The 17,152-nt window shown below is 41.3% G+C and overlaps 1 protein-coding gene across 1 annotated transcript in view; it reads left to right on the forward strand.

Moving 5' to 3' along the window:
* The window catches only part of SLC25A13 (solute carrier family 25 member 13), a gene marked incomplete at its 5' end in the record, with an annotated part of 204,398 nt that overhangs the window by 124,710 nt on the left and 62,536 nt on the right, over window positions 1–17,152 (forward strand). Inside the window, 6 exon segments of the mRNA XM_082846449.1 lie at window positions 2,329–2,475; window positions 4,730–4,868; window positions 5,625–5,718; window positions 5,937–6,021; window positions 9,372–9,459; window positions 9,943–10,101. Of these exon segments, the coding sequence (XP_082702575.1) occupies window positions 2,329–2,475; window positions 4,730–4,868; window positions 5,625–5,718; window positions 5,937–6,021; window positions 9,372–9,459; window positions 9,943–10,101 (712 nt within the window).

Here is a 17,152-nt window from a genome sequence, read left to right on the forward strand (position 1 = left end):
TGTAGGATGGAGTAAGACAAGCCTTATAATTGCGGTTCAAGCAGGAGGCCGCATGATCAGATCAGTTATTTTCAGTTAGGAGGCCTGGTTATATTTACCTAAGTGGTGGCATTTGAGCCACCAAGTGGAAGGATTTCAGGAGCTAGAGCAGAAGGCTATAATCTCCGCCAGGTGGAGGGAAGAGTGTGGACAAAGGCCCGGATGTGTGGAAGGTCTGTCCAGGCTGGGCATGGGGTGCCCTAGACCGGGCTGAGAGTAACTCCTTGTAGGGTCTGGAGAGCCTTGCTTTGGAGATAGATCTTTACGATGAAAGGTTTCAGCTGAGGGTGACTGAAGTCAGATTTGAGATGCTGAAAGGCAGCTGTTGATGTGTGCAAGGTGGATGCAGAGATCAGAGAGGAGTGCCAGACTGACAGTTGGGCCCATGGTGGCCATTCAGCCGTGGTCTGAGGAGGCCTTGAACCAGTGGTCAGGAATAAAAAGGAAAAGATGCATTTGACTGAACTTTCAAAGGTCCAAGTGGCTTAATGTAGTAACTGGTTTACTCTGGGGGAAAGGAAGCTGGAAAAATTGAAAATGACAGGTTTCTAGGGTAAATGATTGGGAAAACAACATGCTAATAATTCAGCTTTGAACATGGGAGAAGGACCAGGTTTGAGGGCTGGGTGGGAGACATATAGTAGTGGATTTAGCGACGTGTAATTTTATGGCCTTTACAAGATACCCCCATGAGTATATTCACTAAGCAGTTAGAAATTCTGGCGCAGCAGATAGGAGTGAGAGGCTTGGATCTGGGAGTCAAGCCTTATAAGAAATCTCATAAGAAGACCTAGCGGGGGAGGTCTTTGCCTAGGAGAGTTGAGTGAGAAGACCTGAGGACAGAGGGCTGACACGTGCCTCCTATTTAAGGAGTGAGTGGAAGAAATACTAGAAAGATTAGGGTCCCAGACGAGAGTTCCAGGCCGGATCAACACTGGCAGATGCTATAACCGAGAAGAGGCTTTTGAATAGGATAAGAACTCTGATTCTTGTTATTGTTTTGTCTTTAAAAATGTTTTATTGTAGACACTTTCAAACCCCATAAAAGTAAGGATAAAGATATGATGACCCACCGTGTTCCCACTATACAGCTTCAATTATTATCAATATAGTCTTCCTTTATCTCCCCACCTTTCTGTAGGAGGAGAAGGGAGATAGGATACTTCAAGGCATTTTCAGATTCATGTCATTTCTCCCACACTTTAGTTTGTACTACTTCATGAGAACAGTTAGTTTTCATAAAACTGTAAGTCATTATCTCACCAAAGTTAAAAAAAAAAAGTTAATTCCTCAGTATCATCTAATAAAACTTTTAAATTTAAAGTCCTTGAAAGCCACATCCGGGATGCCTTTTAATTTCATAGACATTAGATCTCACTCAAAGGGCCCATTTGGGAAATGGACAGAGTGTCTTGAGGAAGAGAATATAATACTCTCTGCAGAAGGGCTGCTTCTCCTACACAGCACATGATGGGTTTTGACGGGAGACCGTGTTTTATTTTTTGTTACACTTATCCCCTGAGAATAGCAATAGAAATCTAAGGTTGGGCTTCCTGTCCTTAGATCATAGGAATTAAAACATATATCCAATGGCACTGCCACAGTTTTGCCACCTCTGATGCATGTACCATCCAGTCCCTAATTCTAGAGTATTGGCCCTCAATCGGGACATATGGTCCTCTCTGGAGACATTTTTGATTGCCATGGCCTTGCGGAAAAGCGGCTACCAGCATCCAGTGGAAAGAGGGTAGGGATGCATAGGACAGCCCCCATAACAAAGGCTTAACCTACCCCAAATACCAACAGTGTAGAGGAATAGCATATTCCTGAGCAGAGCCACCCTTTTCAATCTGCTGTTACATCACATGTGTGTGAACCAAGTTACCGTTAAACATTTTCCTCTGTTCTTTGGAGAGAGGTTACTGTCCCTGTAGGTGTTTTCCCTTTGATCATCTGCATCCCCTAAGCAGGGTTTGTCCAGACCTTTGAGCCTGCCAAGCTTCATTCTAGGTTTTATTTTCCTTGTGTCTTTGGACTAGAGCAGAACATGGAAGTGATTTGGTTTCTTTGGGTAAGAAATTGAAGGAATGTACTTTCTCAAGACATGTTCACCAGTCTGAACAAAGTTCTCTCTTTGGAAGGAGATAACTTGGGAGTGCTATTGAACAAGTGTGGGGCTTAGTAAATCAAGATATAATGTATATATTTCTTCACCCCGATTTGAAATTGAGCAGTCATTGGTAGTAAATGGGAAACATAAATGAAGTACTTCACCTTCTTTGTTTGCAGGAAATACAATTGGAGCACGCGAAGCAAGCCTTTGTTCAAAGGGACAATGCCAGGACCGGAAAGGTCACAGCCATTGACTTCCGAGACATCATGGTCACCATCCGCCCTCATGTCTTGACACCTTTTGTAGAAGAATGTCTTGTAGCTGTAAGTTGTTTTTTAATTTCTATTGGAGTATAGTTAATTTACAATGTTCTGTTTGTTTCAGGTGTATAGCAAAGTGAATCAGTTATACATATATCCACTCTTTTTTAGATTATTTTCCCATATAGGTCATTACAAAGTACTGAGTAGAGTTCCCTGTGTTACAGTAGGTCCGTATTACTTATCTATTTTATATATAGTAGCGTGTATATGTCAATTCCAATCTCCCAATTTATCCCTCCTCCTAGGTTGTAACTTGCCATAATGAAATGGCTTATTCTACCTGGTGTAAGCTCAGTAAATAAGAGATCGTAAGAACAGGTCTTACAGATTATGTTTAAACACTAACATTTTTTTATTTCCTTAGTGATATTGCATCCATTACCAAACTTAACAGAGAGTGCTTTGCCAGTTTTAGTGGGTAGGTTAACTTGTTACCTGGATGATGTGGACTATCTTAAAGAAATGTATTAACTGGCTTTTTTGAAAAGGAAAAACAGACATATAATCGCATATTAATTTGCTTTATATTTTGAGGTATGTCAAATGCTGATCTTTGCTTTTACCTGTTCTCCAAGGCAAAGTGGTTTTTGTAAGCAGGTAGTGCACATAGATATGTTTGAGGTGTCAGCAGAACAGGAACTCTAACCCTTGGATTCACTCATTCATTCAGCATGTGTGTGGAGGCGACACTGGCACATGCAGTGGGCGGAGCCTTGCTGTCCTGTGTCGTGGAGCTTCCCTCCTAGTGGATGTCCAGCCACTCTCCTCCTTCATGGACCCTGAGGGTGTCCTGGAACATTCAGTGGTGGTGGTTCCCAAGCCTTGGTCACGGAGCTTAAGAATCATCAGGGATAGTTATTAAAAGTGCGGATTCAGGGCTTCCCTGGTGGCGCAGTGGTTGAGAGTCCGCCTGCCGATGCAGGGGACACGGGTTCGTGCCCCGGTCCGGGAAGATCCCACATGCCGCGGAGTGGCTGGGCCTGTGAGCCATGACCGCTGAGCCTGTGCGTCCGGAGCCTGTGCTCCCCAACGGGAGAGACCACAACAGTGAGAGGCCCGCGTAACGCAAGAAAAAAAAAAAAAAGTGCGGATTCTGAGGTCTCTTCCAAGCCTACCCATTCACCATCCACAGGTGGTAAGGTCCTAGAATCTAATTTCTGAGGCTTCCTAGGTAATTGTGATGATCCCCCAGATTAGGGACCCTTATGCAATGGTAACTCTTCCTTTGTTAATCCCAGGGAGAGGACTTTTTGAGTGTTTTCACCATCACCTGAGTTTGCCCCAGTGCTTACCATAAGGAGAGCTTTTCATTTTTCCTCTTTTTCTTTCTGGTCTCTCTCTTTGGAGATGCGGTGATCTGACAAGGCCTTTTCCACTCCGGCACTGTGTTAATCTCGCTCCTTTTCTTGGCCCCCCCTTCGCTATCCCAGCTCTCACATCAGCTATTTCAAACGAGTAGTAAGTGAAGATTTATGTGGTTGTTACCTTATAAAGAAGTGCTTTCCTAATAAAAATATTTTGCCTTGTTAGGGAAGGCAAGATATTTGAAACCTCAAACTGAAGTTCCATTCATAATGGACATGCTGTTTTCCTTGTCCCCGTGAAGAAATATGGTTTCTTACAAATTCTGATTATCAGAATTCTGACCAGTCTTAACCCTCATCAAAGCGTATGACATCTCATAATTTTACCATAATATGCTTGTTTGCTAGAAATCCTACCAATATAAAGTCTGTACTTAATGCTGATTTATTACTACTTATAATTAACATGACAAATCATGATATTAATGTTAGATTGACCACTTTTCTTAGTATGTTTGTGTTGGTATAATAGAGTTTTGCATGTATAAGTATACACATGTGTGCATGTGTATAATAGAGTTTTGCATGTCTAAGCTTTTAAGGATTGCTCATTAGATGAAATAAACAAACTTATAAAACATTTCCAATTGAAATTTGAACTCTGTAAATTACTACTGGTTCTGTTGTTATAATCCTACACATGTATTTAGTTTTCTAGGACTTTGTGGAGAGTACAAGTTCTGGTCATGATTAGTTGCAGTTACTTCTAAAAATCATTTATAGCTTTTTTTTAATGTGAAAGAAAAATGCTTATAAACATTTCTTTCTATACATGCTTTCTTAATTACTTCCAAAACTAGCATTTGATGTACATACTTCTGAATCTTCTTCATTCTATAAATGCTTTGTTTATTTTTCTTCTCCCCCTTCTTATTTTCAACTTATTTGAGGCTGCTGGAGGTACCACATCCCATCAAGTTAGTTTCTCCTATTTTAATGGATTTAATTCACTCCTTAACAACATGGAACTCATTAGAAAGATCTACAGCACTCTGGCTGGCAACAGGAAAGATGTAGAGGTGACTAAGGGTAAGTGAGAATCTGAATTCTTGCCTGCAACTATCTTGGTGAGTTATTATTAGGGTAAAGAAGACAACTAGGAGTTTACGTTATAAATTTTTCTGTCCCACTGACACATATTAACCATATGGTACATGTGTGTTCCCCACCCTTAGATCAGACAAAACAGTCTTCAGCACATTTTAAATAAACCCAAGACGGTCTTTGAATGAGGGAACCATGTAAAGTTTCTTAAATGTTTTCAAATCTTACTAAAACCTGAGCTAAATTGGCATCCTCTAAAGTGACCTTCAAAAGTACACAAGGAATTCCATAAACTTACACTGCTGACAGTGTGTGTTGATTGACTATCTCTGATCAAGATATCAGCATTTTAATGGGATTTTTTTTTTTTTAAACAGAGAATTCCCTTCGGAATTCCACAGCTTCATTAATATTACGTCCTGGGACCTATGCATATTGAGTTTCATATCTCCTTCCTGGTTTTCCCTGACCCGCAATTTGAATGGCTTCCTGTGTCATTTATTCAAAGCCTTTGGATGACACCAAGCTTTTAGAGTCAATATTAGAGAAACTATTCTGTACAGTTTTTCCAGATAAAGGAAAGAACTGCAAAAATTCTTACCCTATTTGGATTGACTTGAATTCTACGACTGTTAATAATAAAGTTTGGTGATGTTCGCTCATTCCTGTGCCTTGAGTTAATGCTGCATTTAGCGGCTATTCCTTCTTGAATCTTTCCCTTTTAACTCTTTTTCCATACAGAGGAGTTTGTTCTGGCAGCTCAGAAATTTGGTCAGGTTACACCCATGGAAGTTGACATCTTGTTTCAGTTAGCAGATTTATATGAGCCACGGGGGTAAGTTGCTCTTTTTTTTTTTTTTTTTTTTTAATTAGCTTAATAAAGGGAGGTTAGGAGGTGGGGTAGGAGGACCGCAGCAAACCTGGAGAAAAAGAAGCCATATTAAAGATGACTCTGAAATATGGGAAACAAGAAAAGAAACGTTTTAAAATTCCATAATGTAAATTTTAATAAATTTGTATTTTGTTGTTGCTTGTGCTCGCTTTTCCCTCTAGACGTATGACGTTAGCCGACATTGAACGGATCGCTCCTCTGGAAGAGGGAACTCTGCCCTTCAACTTGGCCGAGGCCCAGAGGCAGGTGGGTAAAAGGGAGCACACTTTCTTCCTGGTGTTTCTTTGATAGGGTCACCCAACCTCTTTTCACGTGCAGTTGCCTTTTGGACACTGGTCTCTGACCTACCATTTCTTTGTTTTGCACCAAAAATCCAGACCATTTCAAAAGGCTGGAATGAGAAATTACTTAGAGATATTCTGAGAAACAGATAATTGGCATTTGCTTTTCCTGTGAAAGATGGGGTGATTTCTTAACCGCCTTAGAAGCCTAACCCTTCCAAAAGAGGCAGAAGATCTTCTTCCCTCAATTTTGTGCTGGGAGAGGTAGGACTGGAGTCCCGTTTTGGTGTCACCGTCCCAGCGTCGTGTTGTGAAATGAAAGCTGGGCTCTGCCCCACAGAGAGGTACTTCATCAGGGCATCGCCCAACTGCCATGCCTGCCGGTTTTCTGAATATCAAAATGAGATAATTTTGTTTAGTCTGGAGTCATAGTTTGAAGGCTTTTAGACCTATTTTCTTTGTGAAAGGACTCATAAGTTATGTGGAAACAATTTGAGGAATGCTAAATTTTATTTTATGGTTAACAGAAACCAACCTCTTGAATTTGTGGAAGTCAGAAACCGAAGACCTGGGACCTCTTAAATTTAACTCTTACTCGGCTTTCTATAGGTCAGGGTTATAGAATAAAAGCCTCCAGAGCATGTGTTGTGCTTACATGGTGTTTGTAAAATAAATCCACTCACAGACGAGCATCGTTTTAGAAAAATACCTCCTTTAAGGCAAAGCCATCTCTGAATCCTGTGAGACTTAACAGTTTTTGGCTGGGAGCTCCGGGTCTGTACAGAGACGCCAGTTTGACCACAATGGGTTGATGCGGGCTGCATTTTTAGGACGGGCAGGCCTCGGGCCAGGACGCCCTCCTTTCAGCTCTTTCCCACCCGATGGCAGCGGCAGGTTTTGTGTGCAGCGTGTAACTCAGAACGGTGGGTGTGCACTCAGTAAACCCTAACTAGGCACCTCTGGAAAACCAGCTGGCTGCCGTTAAAAGGGGAAGCCGATTTCCCCGAGTGCAGGAGAGAGAACTGTGTAATCACGTGCAGAGGTGGAAGCAGCTCCGCTCTCCCCCGCTTTGATTTTTAAACACTGCTTACCAGATGATTATCTCTTCGTCTCTGTGCTACTATCTCCTGTAGAAATTTGGGGATTAAGAAAAAGGAGAGCATTTTTTTTTTTTTTTTTTTTTTAAGATTCCTCCTGTTCTCCAGCTGGCAGTGGTATCCCGCAAGTTTTCCTCTACGCACTCTGCAGCTTTTGAGAGTTTCAGATGATGGGTGCTTGTGGATCCTGGCCATGAAAGGGTTAGACGAGATTGATGAGATTTATAGGAGGAAATGATTGGCTGCTGCTTAGAGGTCTAGAGCAATTCACTGGGGGCTTGCCTGGAATATTCTTTACTATGTGAACCCCAGTGGGCCTGACAACATCGACACTCTCAAGCAGTGGAGGTCATCTACCTGGTAGGCTAGGTGCCAACATTTATCCTCCACAGAGTGCAGGAGGAGGAGTCTGTCTTGTGTTGTTTTGTGAGCACGCCACATTTCTAGCTTTAGAAAAGTTAAATGAAAGTCTGGGATTTCATTTATTTTGTCTTTGGATGAGTTAGTGATAGTGGTAGGTTCCTCTCCCCACCAACCTATTATTTTCAAAGTATTTTCACTCACTGTTTTGATGCCAGCACCTTTCTAAGTACTGCATATTTATATCCGTGTAAATAAAACAGTACCTTTCCAACGGATGCATCTGTCAAAATGAAGTTACTATGGTTAACAGATATAGATGGAAATCATCCATCTATACGGAGATAGCGTTGGATGCACCCCATGGAATCTGCAGAAGAGATGTTTTACTTTCTTAAAGATGCATATTTCTATGTAAAGCTGTTTTCAGTTAAATAACTTTGAAGGAGATTCCCAATTATCTCATTGTATTAGAATTGTGCTACATTGACAGCAACTAAAACTCAGTGGGTTGATAGCTGGGATTGGTCATTATTTTCATTGTTCACCGATCTTAATTATCGTGGCTTTTGAAAAAACAAGTGTTACTGAATGTATTTATTCATTCAACAGGTATTTATTAAGCACCAGCTATATGCCACCCTCATGTGACAGCTCTGTGTGACATAAAATTGCTATTTTATTTATGTAGACAGAGAATGGAAATACTCTGAAATGTTCTGGCATCAAAAACACTGTAAGAATAATAGGTCAAAAGAACAAGCATAATACAATAACTGACTGGCCTGAAGTATGAATTTAGAAAAGATGGACAAAAAAGGGGAGAAAGTATCAAATCACCTGTAGTACAACCACCTAGTTGTAGCCACTGTAAACATTCGGATGCCTCTGGGTGATGAGATAGCCAAAATGTTAGTGTTGTTATTATATGCGTATACATACCAAAATAACTTTTTAAAAAGTAGCATATTCACACACAGTCTTTAACATTGGTTTTAAAAGATTATCATGAAACATTTCAAACATTTTAAAAGGTAAAGAAAATCATACCATGAATACCTGTCTACTCACCATACTCTTTTTAGCCTGTTTTTGCTTTATTATACCTTATGAACACTTTTTCTGAGCATCAAATATCTTTTACAATATTGCTTTTTAATGACATACAATTTTGTGTTAAAGCTATAGCATTATTTTTAACCCGTCCTCCATTATTGGACATTTAGGTATTCTCAGAGTTTTTGCTCTTAAAACAGTACTGCTTTTTAATATTCTTGTAGCTTGATCCTTGTTTATATATATGATTATTTTCTAGCCTAACTTTTTATAAGTAGAATTGCAGGGTCAAAGTTCAGGTACATTTTAAGGGTTTGGGTGCATATTGCCAAGTTTCCCTTCAGTTTATGCTTGATTAAATGGCAGATTTGAGAAGCTCTGTTTTTTTAATCATCTCTTACCAGGTTGGATATTGCCATTAAACAAACAAACAAAAAAACCCCAAACCTACCAATTTGACAATTTGATTGATGAAGAATGATGGCTCATTAATGTTTTTAAATTTGTATCTCTTTGATCACTAATGAGAATTGAACATTTGAAAATGGGTTCATATTCATAACGTTTTGGGGGCACATAACAGCTTTCATTATATTCAAACTTGATTTTAAAAATTAATAGCAATAATTACTTTTTATTAATAAGAACTTACAAAATCTAATCATGCCTTCCTCTTTGACATTTTAGTTGTATCATGAGTTTAGAACCCAGTTGTAACTTTTAAAAAATAGTATGTGCTCATTTTTGTTCTGTCTTCCTTTCTGTCTCCTGTTTTCTCACTGCAATTCCTGTGCGTGCAAAGAAGAAGGCCTCAGTCGATTCATCTCGACCGATTCTCCTACAAATTGCAGAGTCGGCCTACAGGTTTGGTCTGGGTTCTGTTGCTGGAGGTGAGTCATGGATGAGTGCAAATTTTTCATTTTTGTTATTCCTCTTTTTCCTCTGATTTTCCACCTTGAAATACTGAAGGACAAAGCCTCCTCTGGTCTTTCCCTGAGCTAGTTACCAGTCTGTATCTGTGTGATAGGATAATAGCAGAGGGAACTTTCTCCTCATACCTACATCTGATCAGGGACTTAGAAGTGACTTTTTTCTCTTATTTATCTGCACACAGGCTTTCTAGAGACAGGTTAATAATGAGGTTAGGCTGTAGTGATGTGCTTTTTAAAATTTGAACTGTCTGTGATATCCTTTTATCGGGAGAGACTTGAATGAAAATCCACAGTTATTTATTAAGGGTGTAGAGAGTTTTAAAACTTGTATATACAAAATTTGTTTTTTTCTTCCATTCACATCTTCTCTTTGATGTTAACCAACCCTCCCTTTCCTCTGACCTTAATTTCTTCTGAAATATTGTTATTCCTTGATTTTAGCTGTTGGAGCCACTGCTGTGTACCCTATCGATCTGGTAAAAACTCGAATGCAGAACCAGCGATCCACTGGCTCTTTTGTGGGAGAACTTATGTATAAAAACAGCTTGGACTGTTTTAAGAAAGTGCTACGCTATGAAGGCTTCTTTGGACTGTATAGAGGTTAGTGCCATGTGCTAAATTCATGAAAGGGGAAATAGTAGTCAGAGGTTTGGTTTTTCCATCTGAATGCCTGAAATGTATTAGAGAGACTGTGTTAAAATGGAAATACAGCAGATTCTCAATTATCCATGCTAATGGGCGTAGGCTGGAGGCATCTAGGGCATGGCTAATCAAAACAGCCCATAATCTGAAAGCCATTTATATTGCTCTGCCATATGTTTTATTTCTTAAAAGTAATTATTTTCATAACCATCTCTAGTGAGTTTTTAAAAGGCTTGTATTGTTTGTGTTCTTGAACTAACTCTACTCACCACCTAACAGGGAAAGGCAGCTGGGGGACAGGACAGAGCCTACTTGGGACTAATGATTCTCCTCGAATATTCCACAAAAATGTCTATCAGGCCAGTACCCAGGGGTTCAGTGCAGCGCTCGTTCCTTGACTGTCTCTTTCTGAGTTAAGGTTGCCCCTTTCCCTTCCTCTGACTCTGAACCCAATGGAGTTAATTCACATACCACTCTAGCCAGGCAGTCCTTCTCTATCCAGCTGCTTCTGTAATCACCTGAGGCTCATTAATCAACAACAACAGTAGCAAGAAGTATGTCATCACAAATGGAAAGGATCCCACAGACCCTGACTGCTTGACCACCGGCACTGGCCTAAAGGACATGACTTAACTTCCCAGCCACTCCCTCTGTGATTGCCTTCTACAGAGAGAAGAGAAGTAACTGTATTTGCATCAGCTAAAATCCAGTATCGTGAGGCAGTTCCAGCTAAGCCACTTTGCCATTTGGCGACTGCAAAGCTGACGGGGTCTTCCCTCCCTTCCCCTACCAGGAGATAGTATTTAGTACTCTGCAGAGACAGACCTTGAAGCCGTGGAAGCAGCCGTGGAAGCCCGTGCCTCTAGGCCTCTTCTGCCATCTGCTGATTCTAGTCTTCCTCTTAAGCACCCAAGTTAAAAATAAAACAACAACAAAGACCCCTCTTGAAATCTCTCACCTTAGCAATGAGGAGGTTTCAAACCCCAGAGAAGTTCCATTTTGCAGGTTCTTTTGTGTAGGGAGATAACCTCCATCAAAGGCCTTTTGATCTTTCCTCTGCCCTCTTTCCCTCACCCCCTGCGTCTTCTCACAATTGGGAAGGTCTTTGACCCCAGGTGATTGATGATGACCCTTACAGGGTCACTGCCTTTCATTTGAAATACTTTTCCCTCCTGGTGACAACAAACCTCGCAAGTGAAATGTCTCCCGAAATGTCTCCCCGAGTAGTACAAGGTTAATGTCACCGTTCCTGCTTTGCAGTGATTCAGGCAAAGGCTACTGCTACCTGTTCGTGTGGGTTGTTTTCTGTGGGCAGAGCTTTGAGCCTCAAACCGGACAAATGTCTCAGCCTTGGCATTGCTTCACACACCACTTTTATGGGCTTCCCTTGGTGTTGGATTAAATGTCAAGGGTGCCTTTAGAATTGTGAGACATAATGTTTGTCCTGCTGAATGCCTTTAACGTGCTTGTTTTGACCTGGTTTGTTTGAATTTTGAGTCCCTTCTCTTTCCTCTTTGACCACACCTGGTGGGTTTTGATTCTTGGTCGCATCTGGAATTCCTTCCTCAACCTATCCTTTTGACCCCCTGGACAAAACAGCTTAAAGCGTACCTGAGTAGTGAGCTACTGTGGGCCGTCCGGTAAACCGCATGCTGTTTCAGTTATATCAGTGAGACTGGCAGAACTGGTTTTAACTCCTCAGGGATGGGGAGTAAGCCGGCCTGTCAGGCAGACGTGGAGGCTCCCTTTGAACACCAAAGAGGCAGCCCCTCATCCTTTTCCTGGTTTAGAAAGAGCCATTTATCTAACCTGTTTTGGGTGCCTGATCCCTAAGGCGTTCTCTTGTCAGAGGATGATAAGTAGAGTGTGAATATAAGATGATTAGTGCTAGGAGTCACCTGTGTTCATTTCTCCCTGACTTCTTATCTCTTCTAGTAGACAATTTTAGAGCAAAAGATGTGCTATAAAGCTTTGCTTAGTTTCTGTTTCGTAATTTGGATCTTGAGAGCAAAGAGGTGATTGGCAGTTTAGGCTTTTGAAAAAATGATATACGGTCTTGCTTCATAAATGAATTATTCCTATTCTTGATTCATTGGGGACTAATTCCCTTTAGTGCCTTGCACATAGTCATTGATTAATAATTGTGTGTAACTGTATATTTGTAAATGCTTATCATTGGACAAGAGAGGGATCAGGTGAAAACGGGAAACTATCATTACCAGCCAAAAATTATAATAGAAACAAAAAAGACCCCAACTATTTCTGAGAATCAGTATTCTAACCTTCGTGTAGAAGGTCAAGATATAAAACACCCAACATGTGACTCTTTGACGATAAATTTCTTATTAAATGTAATTTTGTTTAAAATTTTAATATTCCAGGGGAAAACAGTTAAATTTTAATTCTGAGAATTTAGAATTGCTGCTGTTCACACTCCACCTAGCAATACTTGAGAAGGTGACAGAGTACATCTCTAATTTATAAACATGTTTCAAAATATTGAGCCTATTTTTTCCTATTATGGAATTTTGCTTAACATGTAATTTTTCTGCATCAAGACAAATATAATTGCTAATATTTCCCAAAGAGTATAATTTGGGAATGTTGCATAAGTAAGTTCTCTCCCCTATTGTAAAGCTATCTTTATGTATATTTGGAGGAAAAGTTGGCAGTTGGCCCTGAAAGAAGGTGCTTGCAGCATGCATCCTTATTACAAGGTTAATGTAGCATCGCTCTCCCTCTCTTTTTTTTCTTTCTTACAACAAGAATACGGAACTCTAAAGGAAGCGGTTTTGTATTTAGAAATCGTTCCCTGTGGAGCTCTGAGAGCGAAGGCTCTTTTTGAAGAACTCATTCGGCGCAAGTTGTTTTCCTCTGTCCTTTCTCTGGCAGTTGCCAGCATCTGTGCGCGGTCCTGGAAGTTATCCCATCATAAGCAGGGACCACATTTGAATCACGGCCCCGTCATCAAAAGGTGACTGATAACAGCTATGGGGATTTTTAGCACTGTCTTCAGTTGATGCTGAGTCCTCGGAATTTTAGTGTTGTGAGTTGGTGAGGTCTTCTCTCCATGTTTCTGTGCAGCTCCCTGCTTCTTTGTCTCTCAGAGCCTCTTATCTTTGGGGGGTAAGTTTGGTTGTTAGACGTGATCCCCTTAGAAATCCTATGAGACTGACTCTGCAACCCATCTCTATAATGCAGACTACTTTCTTTACAAGAAAATTATTGATTTTCCTAGGTTTTTCTGTAATTTTTGAAATTCAGACCCTTTAGGCTAAGTCTATCTGTATCACAGGAAATAACACCTAAGAAAATCCAGATCTCCCTGAAGTCCCTTGGGAAAGTCTTCCTCTATTTCCTCCCCAGTCTCCAGATTGATTTAATGCACTCAGGTGTTTAAAATTCTTAATGAATTACCTGACAGCTCATTTGGGTTGAATGAACTACATGACCAAACGAGTCAGTTATTGGCTAGCTGTAGACTTGGCATATCAAGGAGAAACAATTGATTGGGTAATCATCCATAATTAAATGCTCTTAACGTTCCAGGAATAACTAATTTCTGCCTCTAAATTTTTGCTACGCTCTCCTCTCTCAGATGCTTCAGGTAATGAGATGAGTACCCTTAGAAATTGGAAAATGTTACGGGGAGGGAGGACCACGGGGAGAAAGATGGATTCAGGAGAAATACTTCCTAAAGGAAGGTTTTAGTTTTTATTTCTGTTCATGGGAAAAAAAGAAAATCTGCCAGAAAGGGAAATTAGATCACTTTGTGAATTAAACTTAATTTGGAGTACTACTTAGTCTTTGAGCCAGTTGGCAAAAAAAAAAAAAGAAAAAAAATTTTTTTTTTTTTTTAATCAGCCCATTGACCAGGCTTGCAGAGTTTTAAATGTGTCTATTTCGGGTTGTCTGCGTGATGCAAAAGCAGTCGTCTTCCATCCTGGAATGTTCTCAAGGTGACATCTAGAGGATATTGTGGTGATATCTCAGGAAGTTTTGTCAGATAGCTAGTTTAAGCTATGTCTCTTGGGTGGTTAATGGTTCTGTAGAAGGCAGTGTCCAAATTATGTGGCTCCACAGTGAGATTCCTTCTTGCTTAATTCTTGTAGATAAAAATAAGTTTAAAAATTCTATCACCAAAATAGAGCAATTGGAGGTTGTACAAGTCTATTTTGCATAACTTAAGAAGCCATGCATCTTGGCACAAACCACAGTGAATCTGTACACTTCACTGAGTCATGGTGTCCATTCATGTCCACCAAAGCTTCTAATGAGTGCAGAATGGTTTGGTTTGAGTCGTATTTTCTTGGCCATTTCTGCACATTTTCATTTAGGGTGTTAAGCTGTGAGTAGATCAAAAAGCAGATATTTGGTTATAGAAAATCAAGTGAAAATGAGCAAAAGACTTGGACAGTTCCTGAGCTGGGTAATCAAATCTCCAGAAATCTACCGTGAGCACAGAGCATTAAAAGGGGAGACTATGGTGACACAGACTTGGAACTAAAGTGGGTGGGAGTATCGTCAGAGGCTTGAGAGGGCCGAATGAGAACAATGATGAGCTTAGAAAATTGGGAAAGATGGAACTAGACGTAACCTGGAGAAGAGAGGATTAATTAGTGAACGAATTAGTTCTAGGCCTCAAGAATGATAATTTATTACCAGCTACTGCCAATGCTGAGACTGAGACAAGGGAAATAGATTAAATCTCAGCAGCAAGGAAATTTAGATAGAAGAGAAGATAACCAAGACCCTGAAAGTTGCCATATACTAGAGTGAAAACCTGAAGGAGGAGAGGGTATGATTCTTCTTCCCAATGACCTTCACTTCTAGAAATCCTCCAAATAGAGAAGTCCCAGGAACCAAGGTTTTTCTAGACCATAACAGTATCATTCCGTCATGCTTTAACAATCAGTCTCCCAAAGGCATCTCCTGAGCCATAGCTAAAATAATAGATGGTTCTTGACATTTTGAGCAAAAATATTTAACCCAGATAAACAAGCATTTAAATCTTAATATCTGCCATGCCCCCAGCTCCACTGTACGCTCAGCTTGGAGTGATATCCTGAGAGCTGGTGGAAAACTGGATAGTAACGAGGGCCATGAAAGGGGATAGTGTAGTTGGGAGAGGAGGGGCGTGCCTCATGCCTGGGGGCTGTGTGAGTCAAAAGCAGACAGACACAGGGGAGGGGCGGGGCCGGGAGGGGGGGTGGGGGGAGAAGAAAGCTTGAACAAGTGAAGAGAGAAGGCCATGGAAATAGGAGCAGGAAGAAAAGCTGTGAGGCAGGGCGCACAGAGTGCTGATAGCTCCAGAATGAAGGTTAATCTGATGTTGAAAGCAAGGAGGGCTCTCTGGGAAGATGGGGACAAGTGTAGGGGCCTCCATGGTGAGGTCAGGAGGCTAAGAATTTAACATCGGAGGGGTTGCCTCTGGGTTGAAACTAGATAACACAGAAAAGTGCTAGATGTGGTTTCAGCTACAGCAATAGGAGTATTTTGTGCATTAATATCCCCTACCAAGCTCTACTGCCTGTCTCTGCCCTGGATGCCTTGGATGCTGTCTTACGTGCTTTAAGCTACCTTTCTCAGGGCTGGGCTGGCCACTCTTGAACTTGTTTTCTGTCTGACCTGAGACAGAAATGCTGCTTGAATGATGGGTTTCTCCCTTGCTGTGGCCCGACATCATCTGTGCCCCTCCGTGTCTTGTCCAGTGTGGTCTGTTGGGACAGCTGCCGCATGGCGGTTACAGTTGTTCGTGGACCCTCAGCCCGGCTTCTGACCCGCTGCTTTCTCTGAGCCTCGTTCCCCAGTTGAGCCCTGACTCCCACTTGTCCACCAGGTTATAGTCTGCAGCTCAGCTCTGCAGGTCAGTGCCTTCTCCTGTGAGAGCCTCATATTCTCTGGAGAGAGAGACGTGGAGGCAGATGTGCGTGCCACCACATAGCCGCCCTCCTCTTACTGTGTGAAAGGGCCCAGCCCTGCAGCCTACTAGCCCAGCGTGAGCCGGCACCCAGAGAAAAGTTGCAGAACATTCTGGGCTGGAAAGAAATGCCTTTGTTGGCGCCATAAATCCACTAGAGTGCACAGGGAAAAGCTGAGCATTCCAGGGCCGAAGAGCCCTGCTTTGGGAGGCATCACGGACCCGAATTCAACTCAGTGCCACAGCACGGTCACCAAATAGTGAGGGACTTGGGAGAAGCTGCTTAGCCTCTCTAGAGCCCAGTTTCCATGGAAGAAGGGGAGGATAGTGATGCTGATGAAGGTGAAGAACAACAAAAAGACACCTCTGTAGTACTTACTATGTGCTTGGCACTCTTCTGAGGGTTTTGTGTATATTAACTTGTTTCATCTTCGAAACTACCCCATGCACATGGTACTGTGTTTATCCCTATTTTACAGATGTGGAAACTAAGGTACAGAGAGGTTGGGTAACATAACCACAATTACACAGCTACTAAATAACAGTCAAAATTCAAACCCAGCAGCCTGGCTCCAGACTCCATGCTCTTAAATCGCCCGGCTCTTCTACTCCTCAGGAGAAATTACATGGTAAAAAGTTGCTTATCATCAGAGATTGAGAACTGTTTTAGTTCTTAACTGAAACATTTTATTTTAGCTTGAAAACATAGTTGAAGGTGTGGTGTTATGTGTGTACTGCTTCCTTATCTTTGCCTAAAGTAAGTGGTGCTGCTAGACACTGTCAGACCGCGTGTGCCCTCGCTGCTTGGCGACAGCTCTTCTAAGGATGGGCATAATGCCATGGCAAACAGCATTGTACTCCTAACCTACTTCCCTAGTTCCTATACTGCCATAGTCACCTAATTCTAGGCTGTGAGCATTATTCAGGATGAATTGCCTCTTGTAAGCAAGAGGATAATCAAGAGTATGCCTTGAACAAATAGGTAGAAAGAAACTTTCGTCACCTTTTTTGAATACATAATATAGGTTGTGAACGGTGTCTGGCTCCTTGTATACCTTTACTGATATCATTATCATAATAAACCGATGA

Source organism: Leucopleurus acutus, assembly GCF_964270905.1.
Source record: "Leucopleurus acutus genome assembly, chromosome: 9".
Classification (NCBI taxonomy): Eukaryota; Metazoa; Chordata; class Mammalia; order Artiodactyla; family Delphinidae; genus Leucopleurus; species Leucopleurus acutus.